The sequence below is a fragment of the Boleophthalmus pectinirostris genome, unplaced genomic scaffold, assembly GCF_026225935.1.
Source record: "Boleophthalmus pectinirostris isolate CB_2022bp ecotype Guang Dong unplaced genomic scaffold, ASM2622593v1 HiC_scaffold_1, whole genome shotgun sequence".
NCBI lineage: Eukaryota > Metazoa > Chordata > Actinopteri > Gobiiformes > Gobiidae > Boleophthalmus > Boleophthalmus pectinirostris.
In genome coordinates, this window is record NW_026570970.1 from 37631305 (window position 1) to 37648376 (window position 17072).

At 47.7% G+C, this 17072-nt stretch overlaps 1 protein-coding gene across 1 annotated transcript in view; it reads right to left on the reverse strand.

Annotated features, from left to right (window-relative positions):
- Positions 1–977: 977 nt before the first annotated feature.
- The window catches only part of LOC110163832 (poly(rC)-binding protein 3), a 50477-nt gene continuing 34382 nt past the window's right edge, over positions 978–17072 (reverse strand). Inside the window, exons 12-15 of the mRNA XM_055154204.1 lie at positions 15323–15401; positions 12137–12183; positions 8285–8454; positions 978–1014 (exon numbers count right to left, since the gene is read on the reverse strand). Coding sequence (XP_055010179.1) covers positions 978–1014; positions 8285–8454; positions 12137–12183; positions 15323–15401 — 333 coding nt within the window. The remainder of the gene's footprint in view (positions 1015–8284; positions 8455–12136; positions 12184–15322; positions 15402–17072) is intronic.

Here is a 17072-nt window from a genome sequence, read left to right on the forward strand (position 1 = left end):
ACATGAGTATTGTGTGTGTACATGAGTATATTGTGTGTGCGTGTGAGTATTGTGTTTCTGCGTGTCCTTGTGTGTGTTTGTGTGCGTGTGTGTGCACATCTGTGTGTGTGCGTCTGTGTGCGTTTCTGTGTGTTTGTGTGCATGTGCGTGTGTGCGTCTGTGTGCGTTTCTGTGTATCTCCGTCTGTTTGTGTTTGTGTGCGTCTGTATGTGTGTAGGGGTGCGTGTGTGTTTGTGTGTAGGGGTGCATGTGTGTTTGCGTGCGTGCGTGTGTGTGTGTGGGGGGGGGTTTGTTTGTGTGTGCGTCTGTGTGTGTATGTGTGTGTGTGTGTGTAGGGGTGCGTGTGTGTGTCTGTGTGTATTTGTGTGCGCGTGTGTCTGTGTGTGTGTGTGTGTGTGGTGTGTGTCTGTGTGTGTGCGTGTGTGTGTGTTGTGTGTGTGTGTGTGTGTGTGTAGGGGTGTGTGTGTCTGTGTGCATGTGTTTTTGTGTGTGTGTGTGTGTGTCTGTGTGTGTGTGTAGGGGTGCGTGTGTGTGTGTGTGTCTCTGTGTGTTTGTGTTTGTGTGCGCGTCTGTGTGTGTAGGGGTGTCTGTGTGTGTGTGTGTGTGTGTGTGCATGTGTTTTTGTGTGTCTGTGCGTCTGTGTGTGTAGGGGTGTGTGTGTGTGTGCGTCTGTGTGTGTGTGTGTGTGTGTGTGTGTGTGTGTGTGTGTGTGTGTGTGTGTGTGTGTGTGTGTGTGTGTGTGTGTAGGGGTGTGTGTGTCTCTGTGTGTTTGTGTTTGTGTGCGCATCTGTGTGCATGTGTGTGTTTGTGTGTGTGTGTTGGGGTGTGTGCGTCTGTGTGTGTGTGTGTGTGTGTGTGTGTGTGTGTGTGTGTGTGTGTGTAGTGGGGGTGTGTCTGTGTCTGTGTGTGTGTGTGTGTGTGTGTGTGTGTTTTTGTGTGTGTGTAGGGGTGTGTGCGTCTGTGTGCGCGTGTGTGTGTTAGATGGAGCCCATCCCAGTCACTTCAGACGTCAACCTGAAAAACACAAGAAACAAGGAGAGGAAGGGAAGGAAGGACGGAAGGAAGGAAGGAAAGAGGGAAGGAAGGAAGAGGGAAGGAAGGAAAGAGGGAGGGGAGGGAGAGAGAAGAATAAGAAGAGAGAGGGAGGAGTGGTAGTGGCAGTGGAGAGAGAAAGAAAAGTGAGAAAGAGAAAGCAAGGGGTGGAGAGAGAGGAGAGGAGAGAAAAAGAGCGAGGGCGAGGAAGGATGAAGAAGGAGAGAAAGCCAGAAAGAAGGAGTGAGGAGAGAGAAAAAGAAAGGAGGAGAGAGAAGAGGCAAGGTGTGAGAGAAAGGATAAGACAGAGCGTAACAAGAAGAGAGATGAAGAAGCGAAAGAGAGAAAGAAATAGAGGAGATGAAAGGAGAGTGAAAGGGGAGGGGGAGAGAGAGAAAGAAAGAAAGAAAGAAAGAGAAGATGGAGTGAAAATGAGGAGGGATAGAGGAGATAGGGAGGGAGGAAGAGAGACAGATGGGGAGAAGAGAGAGAATAACAGAGAAACAAAGAGGAGGAGGTAATGAGAGAGGAAGGAGAGATAGATGAAAAAAGAGAAGTGGGACAGTGAGAAGTTGAGAAGAGGAGAGAAAGAGGGGGAGAGGGTTGGAAAAGGAGGAGAGAGAGAAAAAGTATTACTACATTTGTTTCAAAGAAGCGAAAGAAACTATTTTAGGGATTTTTTTTTTTTTTTTTTTTTTTTTTTTTTTTCATTGAGTCATTTTTATAAGAGCAGAAGACCAGACAGGAGCAGACAGGAGCAGGCAGGAGCAGGCAGGAGCAGACAGGAGCAGACAGGAGCAGACAGGAGCAGACAGGAGCAGACAGGAGCAGACAGGAGCACAGGACAGGAGGACAGGAGCAGACAGGAGCAGACAGTAGACAGGAGCAGACAGGAGAGCAGACAGAGGAGCAGACAGGAGTAGACAGGAGCAGACAGGAGCAGACAGGAGCAGACAGCCAACCCAAAACATGCTCCAGGTCTCCATGAACAGTTGATAGTCAAGGTCAGTTAAATACAATCAATCAATGAACCTGCCCAGGGACGACAGGTGGAAATTAGCACTGATGCTACAACCTGATGTACAATGCATCTCTCCTGTTAAGGTAAAATGCAAAAATTGTGTGCTGTCCCTGTCTGAAATAAATAAATAAAAATAAATAAAATACAGGAGCAGATTTGTGGACGTAGTGAGAGATTTTCTAAACTAGTTTTCACAGCTCGTTTGTGTTGACAGATTCTAACACTTGTGACCTGTGAACTTCTCCTCAAACATCATCAGCACACAGAGAGAGAGAAGAGAGAGAGAGACTGGGTGAGAGGAGGGAGAGAGAAAGAGAGAGGAGGGAGAGAGAGACTGGGAGAGAAAGAGAGAGAGAGAGAGCAACACGGAGAGAGATAGAGACACATAGAGAGAGAGACTGAGAGCAACAGAGAGAGATGGAGGGAGGCAGAGAAAGATAAAGAAAGCAAAGAGAGAGACACAGAGAGTGAGACAGAAAGCAACACAGAGAGAGGGAGATAGAGAGAGACAGAGAGAGATAGAGAGAGGCACAGAGAGAGAGAGATGGAGAGAGACAGAGAGAGAAAGACACAGAGACAAATAAAGAGAGAGAGACACACACACACACAAAGCTAGAGAGAGACACAGATAGTGAGATAGAGAGAGAGACACAGAGAGAGAGACACAGAGAGAGACAGAAAGCAACACAGAGAAAGAGGGAGATAGAGAGAGATAGAGAGAGGCACAGAGAGAGAGATGGAGAGAGAGACATAGAGAGATAGAGACACAGAGACAGAGAGAGAAAGACACAGAGAGAAATAAAGAGAGAGACACACACACACACACACACACACACATATATATATATATATATATATATATATATATATATATATATAGAGAGAGAGAGAGAGAGAGAGAGAGAGAGAGAGAGAGAGAGAGTGAAAGATAGAGAGAGCCCAGAGAGAGAGTTTGGAACCAGCTCCTTCTTCACAGTAGGTGTGTTGGGTTCAGAGTATCAGTATGTCCAGTGTGTTCGGTTTTTAATGTTCTGGAATGTTCCGCAGTACAGCATTAAACTTCTCCATCACTAACTGGCATTGGAGACGAGCACAGGTGACGAGACAGGGCCAATTCTGCAACATAAGTTTAAAACCGCACTGCGGAACATTCTCTCCATGCAGAGAAGCCGGCGTGTGTCCTCCGCCTCCAAAAGTCTGAGCAAACTTAAACTGTGAAAAGCATCGACATCATCATAATAATAATAAAAAAGATGTAAATCCAGATGTAAATACTGAACAGTTTTGTAGAAAAAGTGTTCCGCCTCCTCCCGTTAGATTGAATTTCAGATCCGATCATTTCATTTCACAGTTATTTTCATTTCACCGCGGATTGAATGTTTGCAGACGCTCCTGAACTGACCCTTCCTTATCACCTGTCAGCTTTTCCTCTCCTCCTCTACTTCCACCTCTTCCCTTCCTCCTCCTCCTCCTTCTCTCCATCACAAACTTGGCTCTGATCGCTCTTCAAACGGAAGAATTCAAAGAGAGACGGGATTAAAGGAGCAGAGGTGGACGTGGCTGCGGCGGTTTGGGAAAGAACCGCGTTTAATCCGACTCAAAAGAGGAGAAAAAAAAGGAGACGGGCTGATCACCACACGCTGCACTCGGACAGATCAGGAGTCTAACCCGCAACCTCCGAGGACTGACAGGGAGGCTAACCACTCTGCCACAGTAGCAGCTTGAATCATAAACACATTGCACAGTGTGTAAAAGTCACATGATTCACACACACTTCAGTCTCTGTCACACACTGATCTACTCCTCTTCTCCTCTACTCCTCTTCTCCTCTTCTCCTCTTCTCCTCTTCTCCTCTTCTCCTCTTCTCTCTCTCTCTCTCTCTCTCCTCTTCTCTCTGCTCCTCTTCTCCTCTGCTCCTCTTCTCCTCTACTCTCTTCTCTTCTCCTCTCTCTCTCTCCTCTTACTCCTCTTCTCCTCTTCTCCTCTCTCCTCTCTCTCTCTCTCTCTCTCTCCTCTTCTCCTCTCTCCTCTCTCTTCTCCTCTACTCCTCTTCTCCTCTACTCCTCTCTCTCCTCTTCTCCTCTTCTCCTCTTCTCCTCTCTCTCCTCCTCTCTCTCCTCTCCTCTCCTCTACTCCTCTTCTCCTCTCTCCTCTGCTCCTCTCCTCTCCTCCTCTCCTCTCTCCTCTCTCCTCTCTCCTCTTCTCCTCTTCTCCTCTCTCTCCTCCTCTCTCTCCTCTTCTCCTCTTCTCCTCTCTCTCTCTCTCTCCTCTCTCCTCTTCTCCTCTGCTCCTCTTCTCCTCTCTCCTCTCTCCTCTCTCCTCTTCTCCTCTTTCTCCTCTACTCCTCTTCTCCTCTCTGCTCCTCTCTCCTCTTCTCCTCTTCTCCTCTTCTCCTCTCTCCTCTTCTCCTCTTCTCCTCTTCTCCTCTACTCCTCTCTCCTCTTCTCCTCTGCTCCTCTTCTCCTCTACTCCTCTCTCCTCTCCTCTCTCCTCTTCTCCTCTTCTCCTCTCTCTCTCTCTCTCTCCTCTCTCTCCTCTCTCTCCTCTCCTCTCTCCTCTCTCTCTCTCTTCTCCTCTACTCCTCTGCTCCTCTTCTCCTCTCTCTCTCTCCTCTTCTCCTCTACTCCTCTACTCTCTCTCTCTCTCTCCTCTACTCCTCTTCTCCTCTGCTCCTCTTCTCCTCTACTCCTCTTCTCTCTCTCCTCTCTCCTCTACTCTCTCTCTCCTCTTCTCCTCTGCTTCTCCTCTACTCCTCTCTCCTCTCTCCTCTTCTCCTCTTCTCCTCTACTCCTCTTCTCCTCTTCTCCTCTACTCCTCTCTCCTCTGCTCTCTCCTCTTCTCCTCTACTCTCTTCTCTTCTCCTCTTCTCCTCTACTCTCTCTCCTCTTCTCCTCTCTCCTCTCTCTCCTCTTCTCCTCTACTCCTCTCTCTCCTCTTCTCCTCTTCTCCTCTTCTCCTCTCTCCTCTCTCTCTCTCTCTTCTCTTCTCTCTCTCTCTCTCTTCTCCTCTGCTCCTCCTCTTCTCCTCTACTCTCTCTCTCTCTCTCTCCTCTCTCTCCTCTTCTCCTCTTCTCCTCTCTCTCTCTCTCTCTCCTCTCTCCTCTCTCCTCTACTCCTCTTCTCCTCTCTCCTCTTCTCCTCTACTCCTCTGCTCCTCTTCTCCTCTGCTCCTCTCTCCTCTTCTCCTCTCTCTCCTCTTCTCTCTCTCTCTCTCTTCTCCTCTACTCCTCTGCTCCTCTTCTCCTCTCTCCTCTTCTCCTCTACTCCTCTGCTCCTCTCTCTCCTCTCTCTCTCTCTTCTCCTCTTCTCTCTCTCCTCTTCTCTCTCTCTCTCTCCTCTTCTCCTCTTCTCTCCTCTTCTCTCTCTTCTCCTCTGCTCTCTCCTCTCTCCTCTTCTCCTCTTCTCCTCTTCTCCTCTACTCCTCTCTCCTCTTCTCCTCTCTCTCTCTCTGCTCCTCTTCTCCTCTTCTCCTCTCTCTCTCCTCTTCTCCTCTTCTCCTCTACTCCTCTCCTCTCTCCTCTCTCTCCTCTTCTCCTCTTCTCCTCTTCTCCTCTACTCCTCTCTCTCCTCTCTCTCCTCTTCTCCTCTTCTCCTCTTCTCCTCTACTCCTCTTCTCCTCTTCTCCTCTGCTCCTCTTCTCCTCTTCTCCTCTGCTCCTCTACTCCTCTTCTCCTCTGCTCCTCTTCTCCTCTTCTCCTCTGCTCCTCTACTCCTCTTCTCCTCTTCTCCTCTTCTCCTCTTCTCCTCTGCTCCTCTTCTCCTCTACTCCTCTACTCCTCTTCTCCTCTTCTCCTCTCTCCTCTACTCCTCTCTGCTCCTCTCCTCCTCCTCTCTCCTCTGCTCTCTCTCTCTCTCTCTCTCCTCTTCTCCTCTTCTCCTCTTCTCCTCTTCTCCTCTTCTCCTCTCTCCTCTTCTCCTCTTCTCCTCTTCTCCTCTTCTCCTCCTCTCCTCCTCTCTCTCCTCTTCTCCTCTTCTCCTCTCTCCTCTTCTCCTCTTCTCCTCTTACTCCTCTTCTCCCTCTCTTCTCCTCTACTCCTCTTCTCCTCTTCTCCTCTCTTCTCCTCTCTTCTCTCCTCTGCTCCTCTACTCCTCTTCTCCTCTCTCTCCTCTTCTCTCTCTTCTCCTCTGCTCCTCTGCTCCTCTACTCCTCTTCTCCTCTTCTCCTCTTCTCCTCTGCTCCTCTCTCCTCTACTCCTCTCTCCCTCTCCTCTTCTCCTCTGCTCCTCTCTCCTCTTCTCTTCCTCTCTCCTCTCTCTCCTCTCTCTCCTCTACTCCTCTACTCCTCTTCTCTCCTTTCTCTCTCTCTCTCCTCTGCTCCTCTACTCCTCTCTCTCCTCTGCTCCTCTACTCCTCCTCCTCTTCTCCTCTCTCCTCTACTCCTCTTCTCCTCTCTCCTCTGCTCCTCTTCTCCTCTTCTCCTCTACTCCTCTTCTCCTCTACTCCTCTTCTCCTCTGCTCCTCTCTCTCTCTTCTCCTCTTACTCCTCTACTCCTCTTCTTCTCTGCTCTTCTACTCCCTCCCTCTGCTTCATCTGACCGTCTCCTCTTACATTTGGTCATCCTCTAAACCGCCTTTCACCCTCCCCCTCTTCTCCTCTGACCCTCTCCTCTGCTCTCTGCTCCTCTGCACTCTCCCTCCCTCCTGCTCTTGTGGCTACCCAGCTCATACACTGAGCAGTTTTTGAAACATTTTATTTTTTGAGCTCAGTTTTTGACATCCTGTCCTGTTTTGCTCATGTGATTTTGGATTCTTTCCTCAGGTCCACGCCCCACTCGCACCTGCACCTGCACGTGCACCTGCACCCGCACCTGCACCCGCACCTGCACCTGCACCTGCACCTGCACCTGCACCCGCACCTGCACCTGCACCTGCACTGCTCTGAGGTCAGTATGGCAGAGGTCAGAGGTCAGTGTGGCAGGGTGCAAATGATTTGAATGACTTCCTAAGTCTTGTGGGACCCGCACGTGTCCTGAACTGCACCTGCAGTCAGTGTACTTTGGTTAGCACTCATGCCTCACAGCAAAAAAGTTCTGTGTTCAATTCCCCAGTTTGCATGTTTCTCCCTGGGTCTGGATGGGTTTCCTCCAGTTTCCCCCATCAACACAAAACATGCTCCAGGTCTCCAGGAACAGTTGATAGTCAAGGTCAGTTAAATACAATCAATCAATGAACCTGCCCAGGTTTATTGATTGATGACAGGTGGAAATGAGCACTGATGTTACAACCTGGTACAAGCATCTGTCCTGTTAAGGTTAATGTCAGAATTGTGCGTTGTTCCTGTCTCAAATAAATAAAATGAATACTCTGGGTGTAAGAAGCTATGGACAATTGAGATGCTACAGGCTTTTTACATCATATGCGTTTCCAAAATACTCAAAGACCTTCCAGGGGAAATACCCAGAAAGAATGAACGCTGCAGGCAAAGAAGAGAATAGACTTTATGTGTACAAGTGTCTCCATGGCCGAGCACCAAAGTCCATCTGTGACATGTTAGTGTCATATGAACATCTCACACTCTGACGAGCTCAGGGACCAACTCCTGCTGGTGCCCAGAGTCAGAACTAAACAAGGGGAGTCAGAGTTTCAGGTTCATGCAGCTAAAACCTGGAACAGTCTGAACATGTGAGACAGACTCTTCTGTGACGCTGTTTAAATCCAGACTCAAAACATTTCTCTCTAATTTATGTAAGTCATCTCTCTCTTTTTTTATTTTAATCTTTAATTTTATGATGATTATTTGTGTTGTTTTTATTGTGATTTGAATGTATTTCTTATTCTGTAAAGCACTTTGAATGACTTTGTGTACGACCAGTGCTCCTGTTAAACTGCACTCTGCACTGACCTTTGACTGAGACACAAAGGACATTAAGACACACAGTGGAAATGTTGCTCAGGATCAATAAAGTGTCTGTTTCTTTTTCTGTCCCTCCCTTCTCTGTAACTTGTGTTGATGAGGTACTGGGAGAGGCTGATGTTGACTGAACTCTCTGTGATGGTGATTTATGTCCACCCCACACCCTCCCTCTGCTCTGTCCACACCCTCCTCTCTCTCTGCTCCTCCTCTCCTCCGCTACTCTTCTATTCCTCCTCCTCTACCCTCCTCCTCACCTCCTCCTCCTCCCTCCTCTACCCTCCTCCTCACCTCCTCTGCTCCTCCTCTCCTCTCTCTCCTCCTCTGCTCCTCCTCTCCTCCTCTCCTCCTCTCCTCCTCTCCTCCTCTCCTCTTGTGTACCTTGCGTTGATGAGGTACTGGGCGAGGCTGATGTTGGCCGGACTCCCGGTGATGGTGATCTGTCTCTCAGTGGAACCTTCCAGAGCGTTGGCGATTTTGATCTGGGCTCCGGACATCTGACGGATCTCGTTGATCTTTGAGCCCTGACGCCCGATGATGCACCCGATCAACTGCAGGGGGCGACACGCACGATTTAAACAAGACATTCTCTTTTTTTTATCGTACACAAATGTCTCTGTGTGTCAGATGCCCTCCCAGTGTGTCAGTTTGTATAAAATAAAACATTTAAAGTTCAGGTTTGTTTCAGATGTGAACGCTCCTGGAGATGTTTAAAATGTGCACAGAATCTGACTTTTGAAACACTGCTGTATTATAATCGTACAGCCTCATCCTAAACACTGTTGAACTGAATGAATATGAATGAAGGAATGTTCTATGAATAACAGAACCGTGTGCGTCGACTTCCTGTTTAAATATGCAGCTCCGTCTCTGTGCTGACCCCTGACCCTAATGAGCTTACATCATCACAACAACATCACAACACACAGAGCTCCCACACACAACACTTTATATACAGAACACTGGCCATGTGACATTTTAAAACCCACCGACATTAACTTATTAATACAATAAAAAACAATACAACTGTGTGTAAGCTCAGGATGATGTTCCCTCATCATCTTGTCATCTTGATCTCCTTTAAACAAATCTAACTGTGTAACATTTCTGGTAAAGGTTAAGCCACCTGCTTGTCTCCATGGAGATGTTATTGCTTTGCCTGAAATGTTCCACAGTATGGCATTAAACTGTTCCATCAAGTAAGGCTACATCCACATGACAACCTTTTTTGGTCAAAACAGAGAAGTTTGTATTCATTTTGGTCTTTCGTCCACACGGAGCCGGAGTTTCTGGTGGGAGAAAACTGAATTTTTTGAGAATGGGTTCCAGAGTGGAGAAATCTGAGAGCGCCAGCGTTGTGTTGTTGTGTGGACAAGCAAACCGCAACTTTTGGAAAACGATAACGCCACGATCCCGTCATCACCAGGGTCTTCCGATACAGTGAAGGCTGTAGCCTTCACAGACTACAAGACCTTTGCAGAAATGTGACAAGTGTAGTCTACAGAGCCGCTCCCGTCGCCCAGCAACCAAGACATGCTGTTAGTGCTAATGCTAACAACATGCATCGCAGATTACACACACGGATCAATAACAGACACTATGTTTACACTGAAACGAATCCACGTATCACCGTATCAGAAACGATCTGCATCCACACACAAGTCTTCCCTATCCATACAGTTTTATGCATATTTGTTTACGTTTTATAGAAACAGAACTTAAAACCTCATGACTCATTTGCATAAACTAAGTGATCAAAAACAGCTCGATATTGTGTCGCTGATGCGGTTCAGCTTCTGTCGGACTAAAGGACACGACTCAGTGGAGTATACGAGTTCTTTCTGTGATTTATGTTTAACTTTTGCAAAACAAAACAGTTATATTTCTAAGATACATCTAAAATTGGATAAATTACCTTAAAGTTTAAAAAACGGTGATGAGATCTGCATTATTAAATATTATTATCATTGTTAACAGCGCCACATACAGATGTGACAGATGTATTACATCGTTTTCACTCAGTGCTCCGTTGTTGTCTAACATGAATATTTTCTGATCCAGTACGTTTGTGGACGCAGAATTTTTGCAGCTCGCAAAGAAAAAAATCCAGGAGTGTTGTCATGTGGATGTAGCCTAAGCATATCTACCATCAGATCTGTGGAGAGGAGAGCCCAATTTTCTGTCCTGTGTGAAATTGTGTAACTATGTGTCAAAACAACGCAGATAATAGAAGGAAGTGACACAGACAATAAGGGCTGTGATTGGTCCTCTCTACTTCCACTCCACATACATTTCACTCCACTTTGCCTGGTTCATTTTGTAAACATAAACACCATTTACATGTGTACATTACACATTGTACATTTGTATCAGATGCATTTGTTCCACAATATTTATCAGCTCCAACTCCATCAGCGTCCTCTCCCGCTCAGTGGCCATCGTTACATGACCGGTGTCTCCACAGTAACCAGCACATAAACACTCCACCAACGACTTCATGCGATTTCACAACTCAGTGCCCCCTCGTTGTGGCAGTAAATTACTTCGTGGCACATAGACCCTGACACAGATCCATAAATCAAAAACAACAGCGACAAGGTGATGGCAGCAGTGTGTGCTGAGTCGATGCAGAACTATACTTCACCTTTAGTAAGAATGCATGTTTATCAAAGTATTTTTGAGCCGTAAAAACACCTGTAAATGAATAATCCAAGATACCTTTAATGCCACACTGTGGGACATTTCAGGGAAATAGAAAATAATATCTCCATGGAGACAGAAATGTCAGATAACAGTTCCTGTATTTTTAGTATTTAGACTTGTGTTAGAATAGTAATGTTTGAGAGCATAAGGGAGCACTGACGTCAAATATAAGTGGATTATGGCTCAGAAAATGAGAACACGGTTTGGAGTGATTAAAGAGGGACTGAGCTCCAGACAATCGTCACATTTCCATATTCATGATGTATGAACGACGAGAAAAACAGGGGGATTTATGTGGAAATTATACAGTAAAAATCATCATCAGACCAAATCTACCATTTTATTTTTCATTTAATAATTCAAATAAATTGCTACTTGTAACTGCGACTGCCAACAGAGCATCTGTGCTGACAGAGTTTATTTGAAAAATACTCCTCAGCATTCGACTGAGAGACTGAGGCACAACCATAGTCTGAATACAGAAGAGGACTAACGGAGTGAGACGTCAACTCCAGTCAAATGAAACTCACTGAGGTGAGCAAATCCGTGGATCATTCGTTCATTTGTTTTTCAAAATAAAACCAAAAATAAGAAAACAACAAACCAACTATTTTCTTCATCATTTGTCTCCAAAATCAAAAGGAAAAAATAGACAATGACTAGATTTTTCAGTTTTCGATTTTGTGTTTAAATGAAGAATGGACTGAACCAGAACTGAACCAGGACTAAACCAGGACTGAACCAGAACTGAACCAGGACTAAACCAGGACTAAACCAGAACTGAACCAGAACTAAACCAGGACTGAACCAGAACTGAATCAGGACTAAAATAGGTCTAAACTAGGTCTAAACTAGGACTAAACCAGGTCTAAACCAGGACTAAACCAGGACTAAACCAGAACTGAAACAGGACTAAACCAGGTCTAAACCAGGACTAAACCAAGACTGATTTAGTCCCGGTTCAGTCCTGGTTCAGTCCGGCATTGTAGTTTCAGTCAGAGAAACAGGAAAAGGCCATTATTTGTTTTGTTTTCCCATTATTCATTTAAACACAAAATCGAAAACTGAAAAACTCCTTTTAGTTTTGGAGACAAATAATCGTTTTCTTATTTCTGGTTTTATTTTAAAAAACGAATGTACAAATGATACACAAATTCTAGCAGTTACAATCACAAACTTGCAGCCAAGTTCCATATTTTTTGGAATAGAAATTTATTAATGGACAAAACAGTCAAATAAAAACACCAGGATCATTGGGATTTTAGCTCAGATTCGCTTTAAACGACAGAATGGAAAGTGGAAGTAGTTTGTTTTTGCTGTGACAGTTTTTCCCTTTTTTTCTTGAGTTTAAATCTTAAAACTGGCTGTGTTTGTAATACGTGCATCGAGTCTCCATGGAAACAGGCGAACCTTCCACCATACACATACTGTAGAACACCCCCAGCAAGAGGTCGTGGTTTCATATCACTCACACACGCAGCATTCTTTGGAACATAAATACAGAAATAACATAAGTGGGAGCAGACTCACGTCGTTGGGGATGGAGAGCTCGTGGGTGCTGGCTGGACTCTCCAAACCTGAACACAGGAGAAACATCAGAACTGAGCAGAGACCCTCGCCTCGGTGGGGAAGAGCCTCCAGATCACAGAGTTTAATCCAACGTCCAGAACATCGCCAAAGTCTGAGCTCCTCAAAACCGACCTCTGTGAGCTTTAAGTCGTGTTATGATGTTGTTTCCTCCTTAAAAACTGACCTGGAGTTGTGTTTTGTTTCATTCACACGTGTTTAAGTAACCCTTTATTATTAATACTGAGGAAACTTTAACAGCAGCACAAGAATAAAGTTGAATGTTTCACAGTGAGACGGGTTCTACTTTTGTACATTTGCAGAATAAACTCTTTTATATTCTGCATTAATCATGTTTTTACCACAACTTTGAACAGAGGTGGAAGTCTACGTAAAAACACTGTTCAATATATTAGTATTGGTCCATGAGTAAAAAGAGCCAATTTGTTGAAAGTCACAAAATTTGATCTTCTAAAAGAATAGGCATTAGACCTAGAGGACCAGAGGAAGCTAAAGAGATCCACACCCCTCTGCACTCACACATGGGCTGGGCACACGGGAGGCAGGAAGTGTCTCGCTCAAAAGCACAAGCACAGTCTTCTGCATTTGAACAAACAGCTCCAACGCTTTGAGCTTATTTTATTTTTTTTTTATTACAGTGCGGTGTGAAAGTCAAAGTGTCAGCAACTACAAAGGAAATGGAAGCAAAAAGTAGAAAAGGCGGCAGGTGTGTGTGTGAGGGGGTCGTGTGTGAGTGAGGGGGTCGTGTGTGTGTGAGGAGGTCGTGTGTGTGTGAGGAGGTCGTGTGTGTGTGAGGGGGTCGTGTGTGTGCGAGGGGGTCGTGTGTGTGTGAGGGGTGTCGTGTGTGTGGTGAGGAGGGGGTCGTGTGTGTGTGTGTGAGGGGGTCGTGTGTGTGTGAGGAGGTCGTGTGTGTGTGAGGGGGTCGTGTGTGTGTGAGTGGTGTGTGAGGTCGTGTGTGTGTGTGTGTGTGAGGAGGTCGTGTGTGTGTGTGAGGAGGTCGTGTGTGTGTGAGGAGGTCGTGTGTGTGTGTGAGGAGGTCGTGTGTGTGTGTGTGAGGAGGTCGTGTGTGTGTGAGGGGTCGTGTGTGTGAGGGGGTCGTGTGTGTGTGAGGAAGGTCGTGTGTGTGTGAGGGGTGTGTGTGTGTGAGGAGGGTCGTGTGTGTGAGGAGGTCGTGTGTGTGTGAGGGGGTCGTGTGTGTGTGAGGAGGTCGTGTGTGTGTGAGGGGGTCGTGTGTGTGTGAGGGGGTCGTGTGTGTGTGAGGGGGTCGTGTGTGTGTGTGTGAGGAGGTCGTGTGTGTGTGAGGGGTGTGTGATGTGGGGGGTCGTGTGCGTGTGTGAGGGGGTCGTGTGTGTGTGAGGGGGTCGTGTGTGCGTGTGTGAGGGTCGTGTGTGTGAGGAGGTCGTGTGTGTGAGGGGGTCGTGTGTGTGTGAGGAGGTCGTGTGTGTGTGAGGGGGTCGTGTGTGTGTGAGGAGGTCGTGTGTGTGTGAGGGGGTCGTGTGTGTGTGAGGGGTGTGTGTGTGTGAGGGGACGTGTGTGTGTGAGGGGTCGTGTGTGTGTGAGGTGGTGTGTGTGTGTGTGAGGAGGTCGTGTCGTGTGTGAGGGGTTGTGTGTGTGTGAGGTGGGGTCTGTGTGTGTGTGTGAGGGGGTCGTGTGTGTGTGAGGGGGTCGTGTGTGTGAGGGGTCGTGTGTGTGTGAGGGGGTCGTGTGTGTGTGAGGTGGTGTGTGAGGGGTCGTGTGTGTGTGAGGGGTCGTGTGTGTGTGAGGGGGTCGTGTGTGTGTGAGGGGGTCGTGTGTGTGCGAGGGGGTCGTGTGTGTGTGAGGGGTCGTGTGCGTGCGAGGGGTCGTGTGTGTGAGGGGGTCGTGTGTGTGCGAGGGGGTCGTGTGTGTGTGAGGAGGTCGTGTGTGTGTGAGGGGGTCGTGTGTGTGTGTGTGAGGGGGTCGTGTGTGTGTGAGAGGGTCGTGTGTGTGTGAGGGGGTCGTGTGCGTGTGTGAGGGGTCGTGTGTGTGAGGGGTCGTGTGTGTGTGAGGGGGTCGTGTGTGTGTGAGGGGGTCGTGTGCGTGTGAGGGGGTCGTGTGTGTGTGAGGGGGTCGTGTGTGTGAGGAGGTCGTGTGTGTGTGAGGAGGTGTGTGTGTGTGAGGGGTGTGTGTGAGGGGGTCGTGTGTGTGTGAGGGGGTCGTGTGTGTGTGAGGGTCGTGTGTGTGAGGGGGTCGTGTGTGTGTGTGGGGGGTCGTGTGTGTGTGAGTCGTGTGTGTGGGGGTCTGTGTGTGTGAGGGGGTCGTGTGTGTGTGAGGGTCGTGTGGTGTGTGAGGTCGTGTGTGTGAGGGGGGTCGTGTGCGTGTGTGAGGGTCGTGTGGTGTGATGTGTGTGGTGGGTCGTGTGTGTGAGGGGGTCGTGTGTGTGTGAGGGGGTCGTGTGTGTGCGAGGGGGTCGTGTGTGAGGGGGTCGTGTGCGTGTGAGGGGGTCGTGTGTGTGTGAGGGGTCGTGTGTGTGTGAGGGGTCGTGTGTGTGTGAGGAGGTCGTGTGTGTGAGGGGGTCGTGTGTGTGTGAGGGGGTCGTGTGTGTGTGAGGGGTCGTGTGTTGTGTGAGGGTCGTGTGGTGTGAGGGGTCGTGTGTGTGTGAGGGGGTCGTGTGTGTGAGGAGGTCGTGTGTGTGAGGGGGTCGTGTGTGTGTGAGGGGTCGTGTGTGTGTGAGGGGTCGTGTGTGTGTGAGGGTCGTGTGCGTGTGAGGGGGTCGTGTGTGAGGGGGTCGTGTGTGTGTGAGGAGGTCGTGTGTGTGTGAGGAGGTCGTGTGTGTGAGGGGGTCGTGTGTGTGTGAGGGGGTCGTGTGTGTGTGAGGGGGTCGTGTGTGTGTTGAGGGTGTGTCGTGTGTGTGTGAGGGGGTCGTGTGTGTGTGTGAGGAGGTCGTGTGTGTGTGAGGAGGTCGTGTGTGTGTGAGGGGGTCGTGTGTGTGTGAGGGGGTCGTGTGTGTGTGAGGGGTCAGGTGTCCATGGAGTCGAGCAGTTTGGACAGTCGGTGGTTTGTTAGTAGGACAGTGTAGGAGGTGGGTTCTTCAGGTAAGTTACAAGGAGAAGTTTGTAGGACTTGTAGGTTAGTTATCAGGACAGGAGGATCAGGAGCAGGGGTACGTACCAGGGAAGGCGGGGGTGGTCTGTCCCACGGGGGGAAAGGGAGGAGTCTGCAGGGCCAGCTGGTGCAGTTTAGTCAGGTGCTGAGGGGGAGGAGACAGGTGCTGACAGGTTAAACACTCACAAGAATCCATTCATCCATCTGTCCATCAAATTTCTTCCACTTATGCAGGGCAGGTCATGGAGAGACGCCCAGACGTCCCTTTCCACACACACTCCCTCCAGCTCTCCATCTCAGGCATCTAGAACAGATGTCCTCCTCTCAGCTGTTTCTCTCTATGTGGAGGAGCAGTGGCTCTACTCCAAGCTCTTCCTGAGTGTGCCTGAGCTCCTCATTCCACACTCTAAGAGAGCACCCAGCCACCCTGCGGTGGAAACTCATTTAACCGCTTGTATCCACCATCTTGTCCTTCTGGTCATTACCCAAAGTTCCAGGCCATAGGTGAGGGGAGGAACAGAGATCTAAACCAGGTCTAAACCAGGAGAGTAGGCATGTAGACTGAATGGAGAGCTTTGCCTCTGGACTCCTTCTTCACCACATCAGTCCAATACAGAGACCACATCACAGCAGAGGCTGCACTGATCCACCTGTCAATCTCACGCTCCATGTTGGAGGTCCTGGTTGAATGAAGCCACCAAGACAACATCAGCAGAGATGAGATCCTGTGGTCCCCAAACCAGACCCCCTTCAGCCCCTGATGTTCTGTCTGGAATAAACCTGAGGAGTGTGATTCCCCTGTAGACAGAACACACCCACACTGTCCCTCTGTTTGAGAGGTGACAACAATCCATGCTACATAACTGGCCCAGATATCAAAATCTCCCTCCTGTTTGCAATGTCAGGGAACAAGACACAGACATAGTATCTCCTACTTACCTGATTTGTGTCATTTAACATTTGCTCCCAAATATTACATTCATATTTCAAAATCAACTCCATTTGCAGACAGAGAAGAGACTGAACTGTGTCTTTTTTTGTTTCATGTGGACAGCTGCAGTAATTACAGTGACCCATAAACCAAGTCAACACATCTGCATTTGACTGTCCTCCATTTTGAATTTAAATCACATTCCCAGTTTATTATGGACACGGAATGGAGAGGGTGATTTTGGGCTAAAATATCTCAAAGCACAATTGTAAAGTTTAACCAAAATGGAGAGTTTTATATTCAAATCGCTGTCATTTTGTGCTCTAACATCTTCTCAGATTGATCCTCAAAGCTTCATGAATCGTCAGAAATGGCTTTAAAATTCACACATTTCACTCTGTTTCAGCAAGTTATTTTTGATTTCACACCAAGCTCCACCTGCTGAGATCAAAACTACCCAGAAAAACTCCAGAATCTGAGAAGACGAAATGAGAAACATCTGAGCTGAATTATTTAAGAAACATTTTCCAGCATTTGAATCCATAATGTTCAGAGTAAATAAACTAAACTGCAATATTTAACACGTCAAACTGTGTCAAAAATGTGAAATGGCAAAAAATACTTCTAAATAACAGTACAGATATAGTGTATAAGCAACTGTTGAGGTCTTTATAAAATGTTTTAGTGTCAGAGAATCAGAAAATGTGAGGTTTGCATGCTAGTTGTTGTTAGTTTTACTGCCCTGGCCTCAGAGAGTTGTCATAAACATATCATTGTAAGTAATTAGAAGGCTCAGAATGCATAAGGAGAGTGAGCCGCTGCATTCTAAACAGGACGTGAGCATGGGCACGCTTCTGGCTCCATCGACTCTGGCTCCAGTTTATA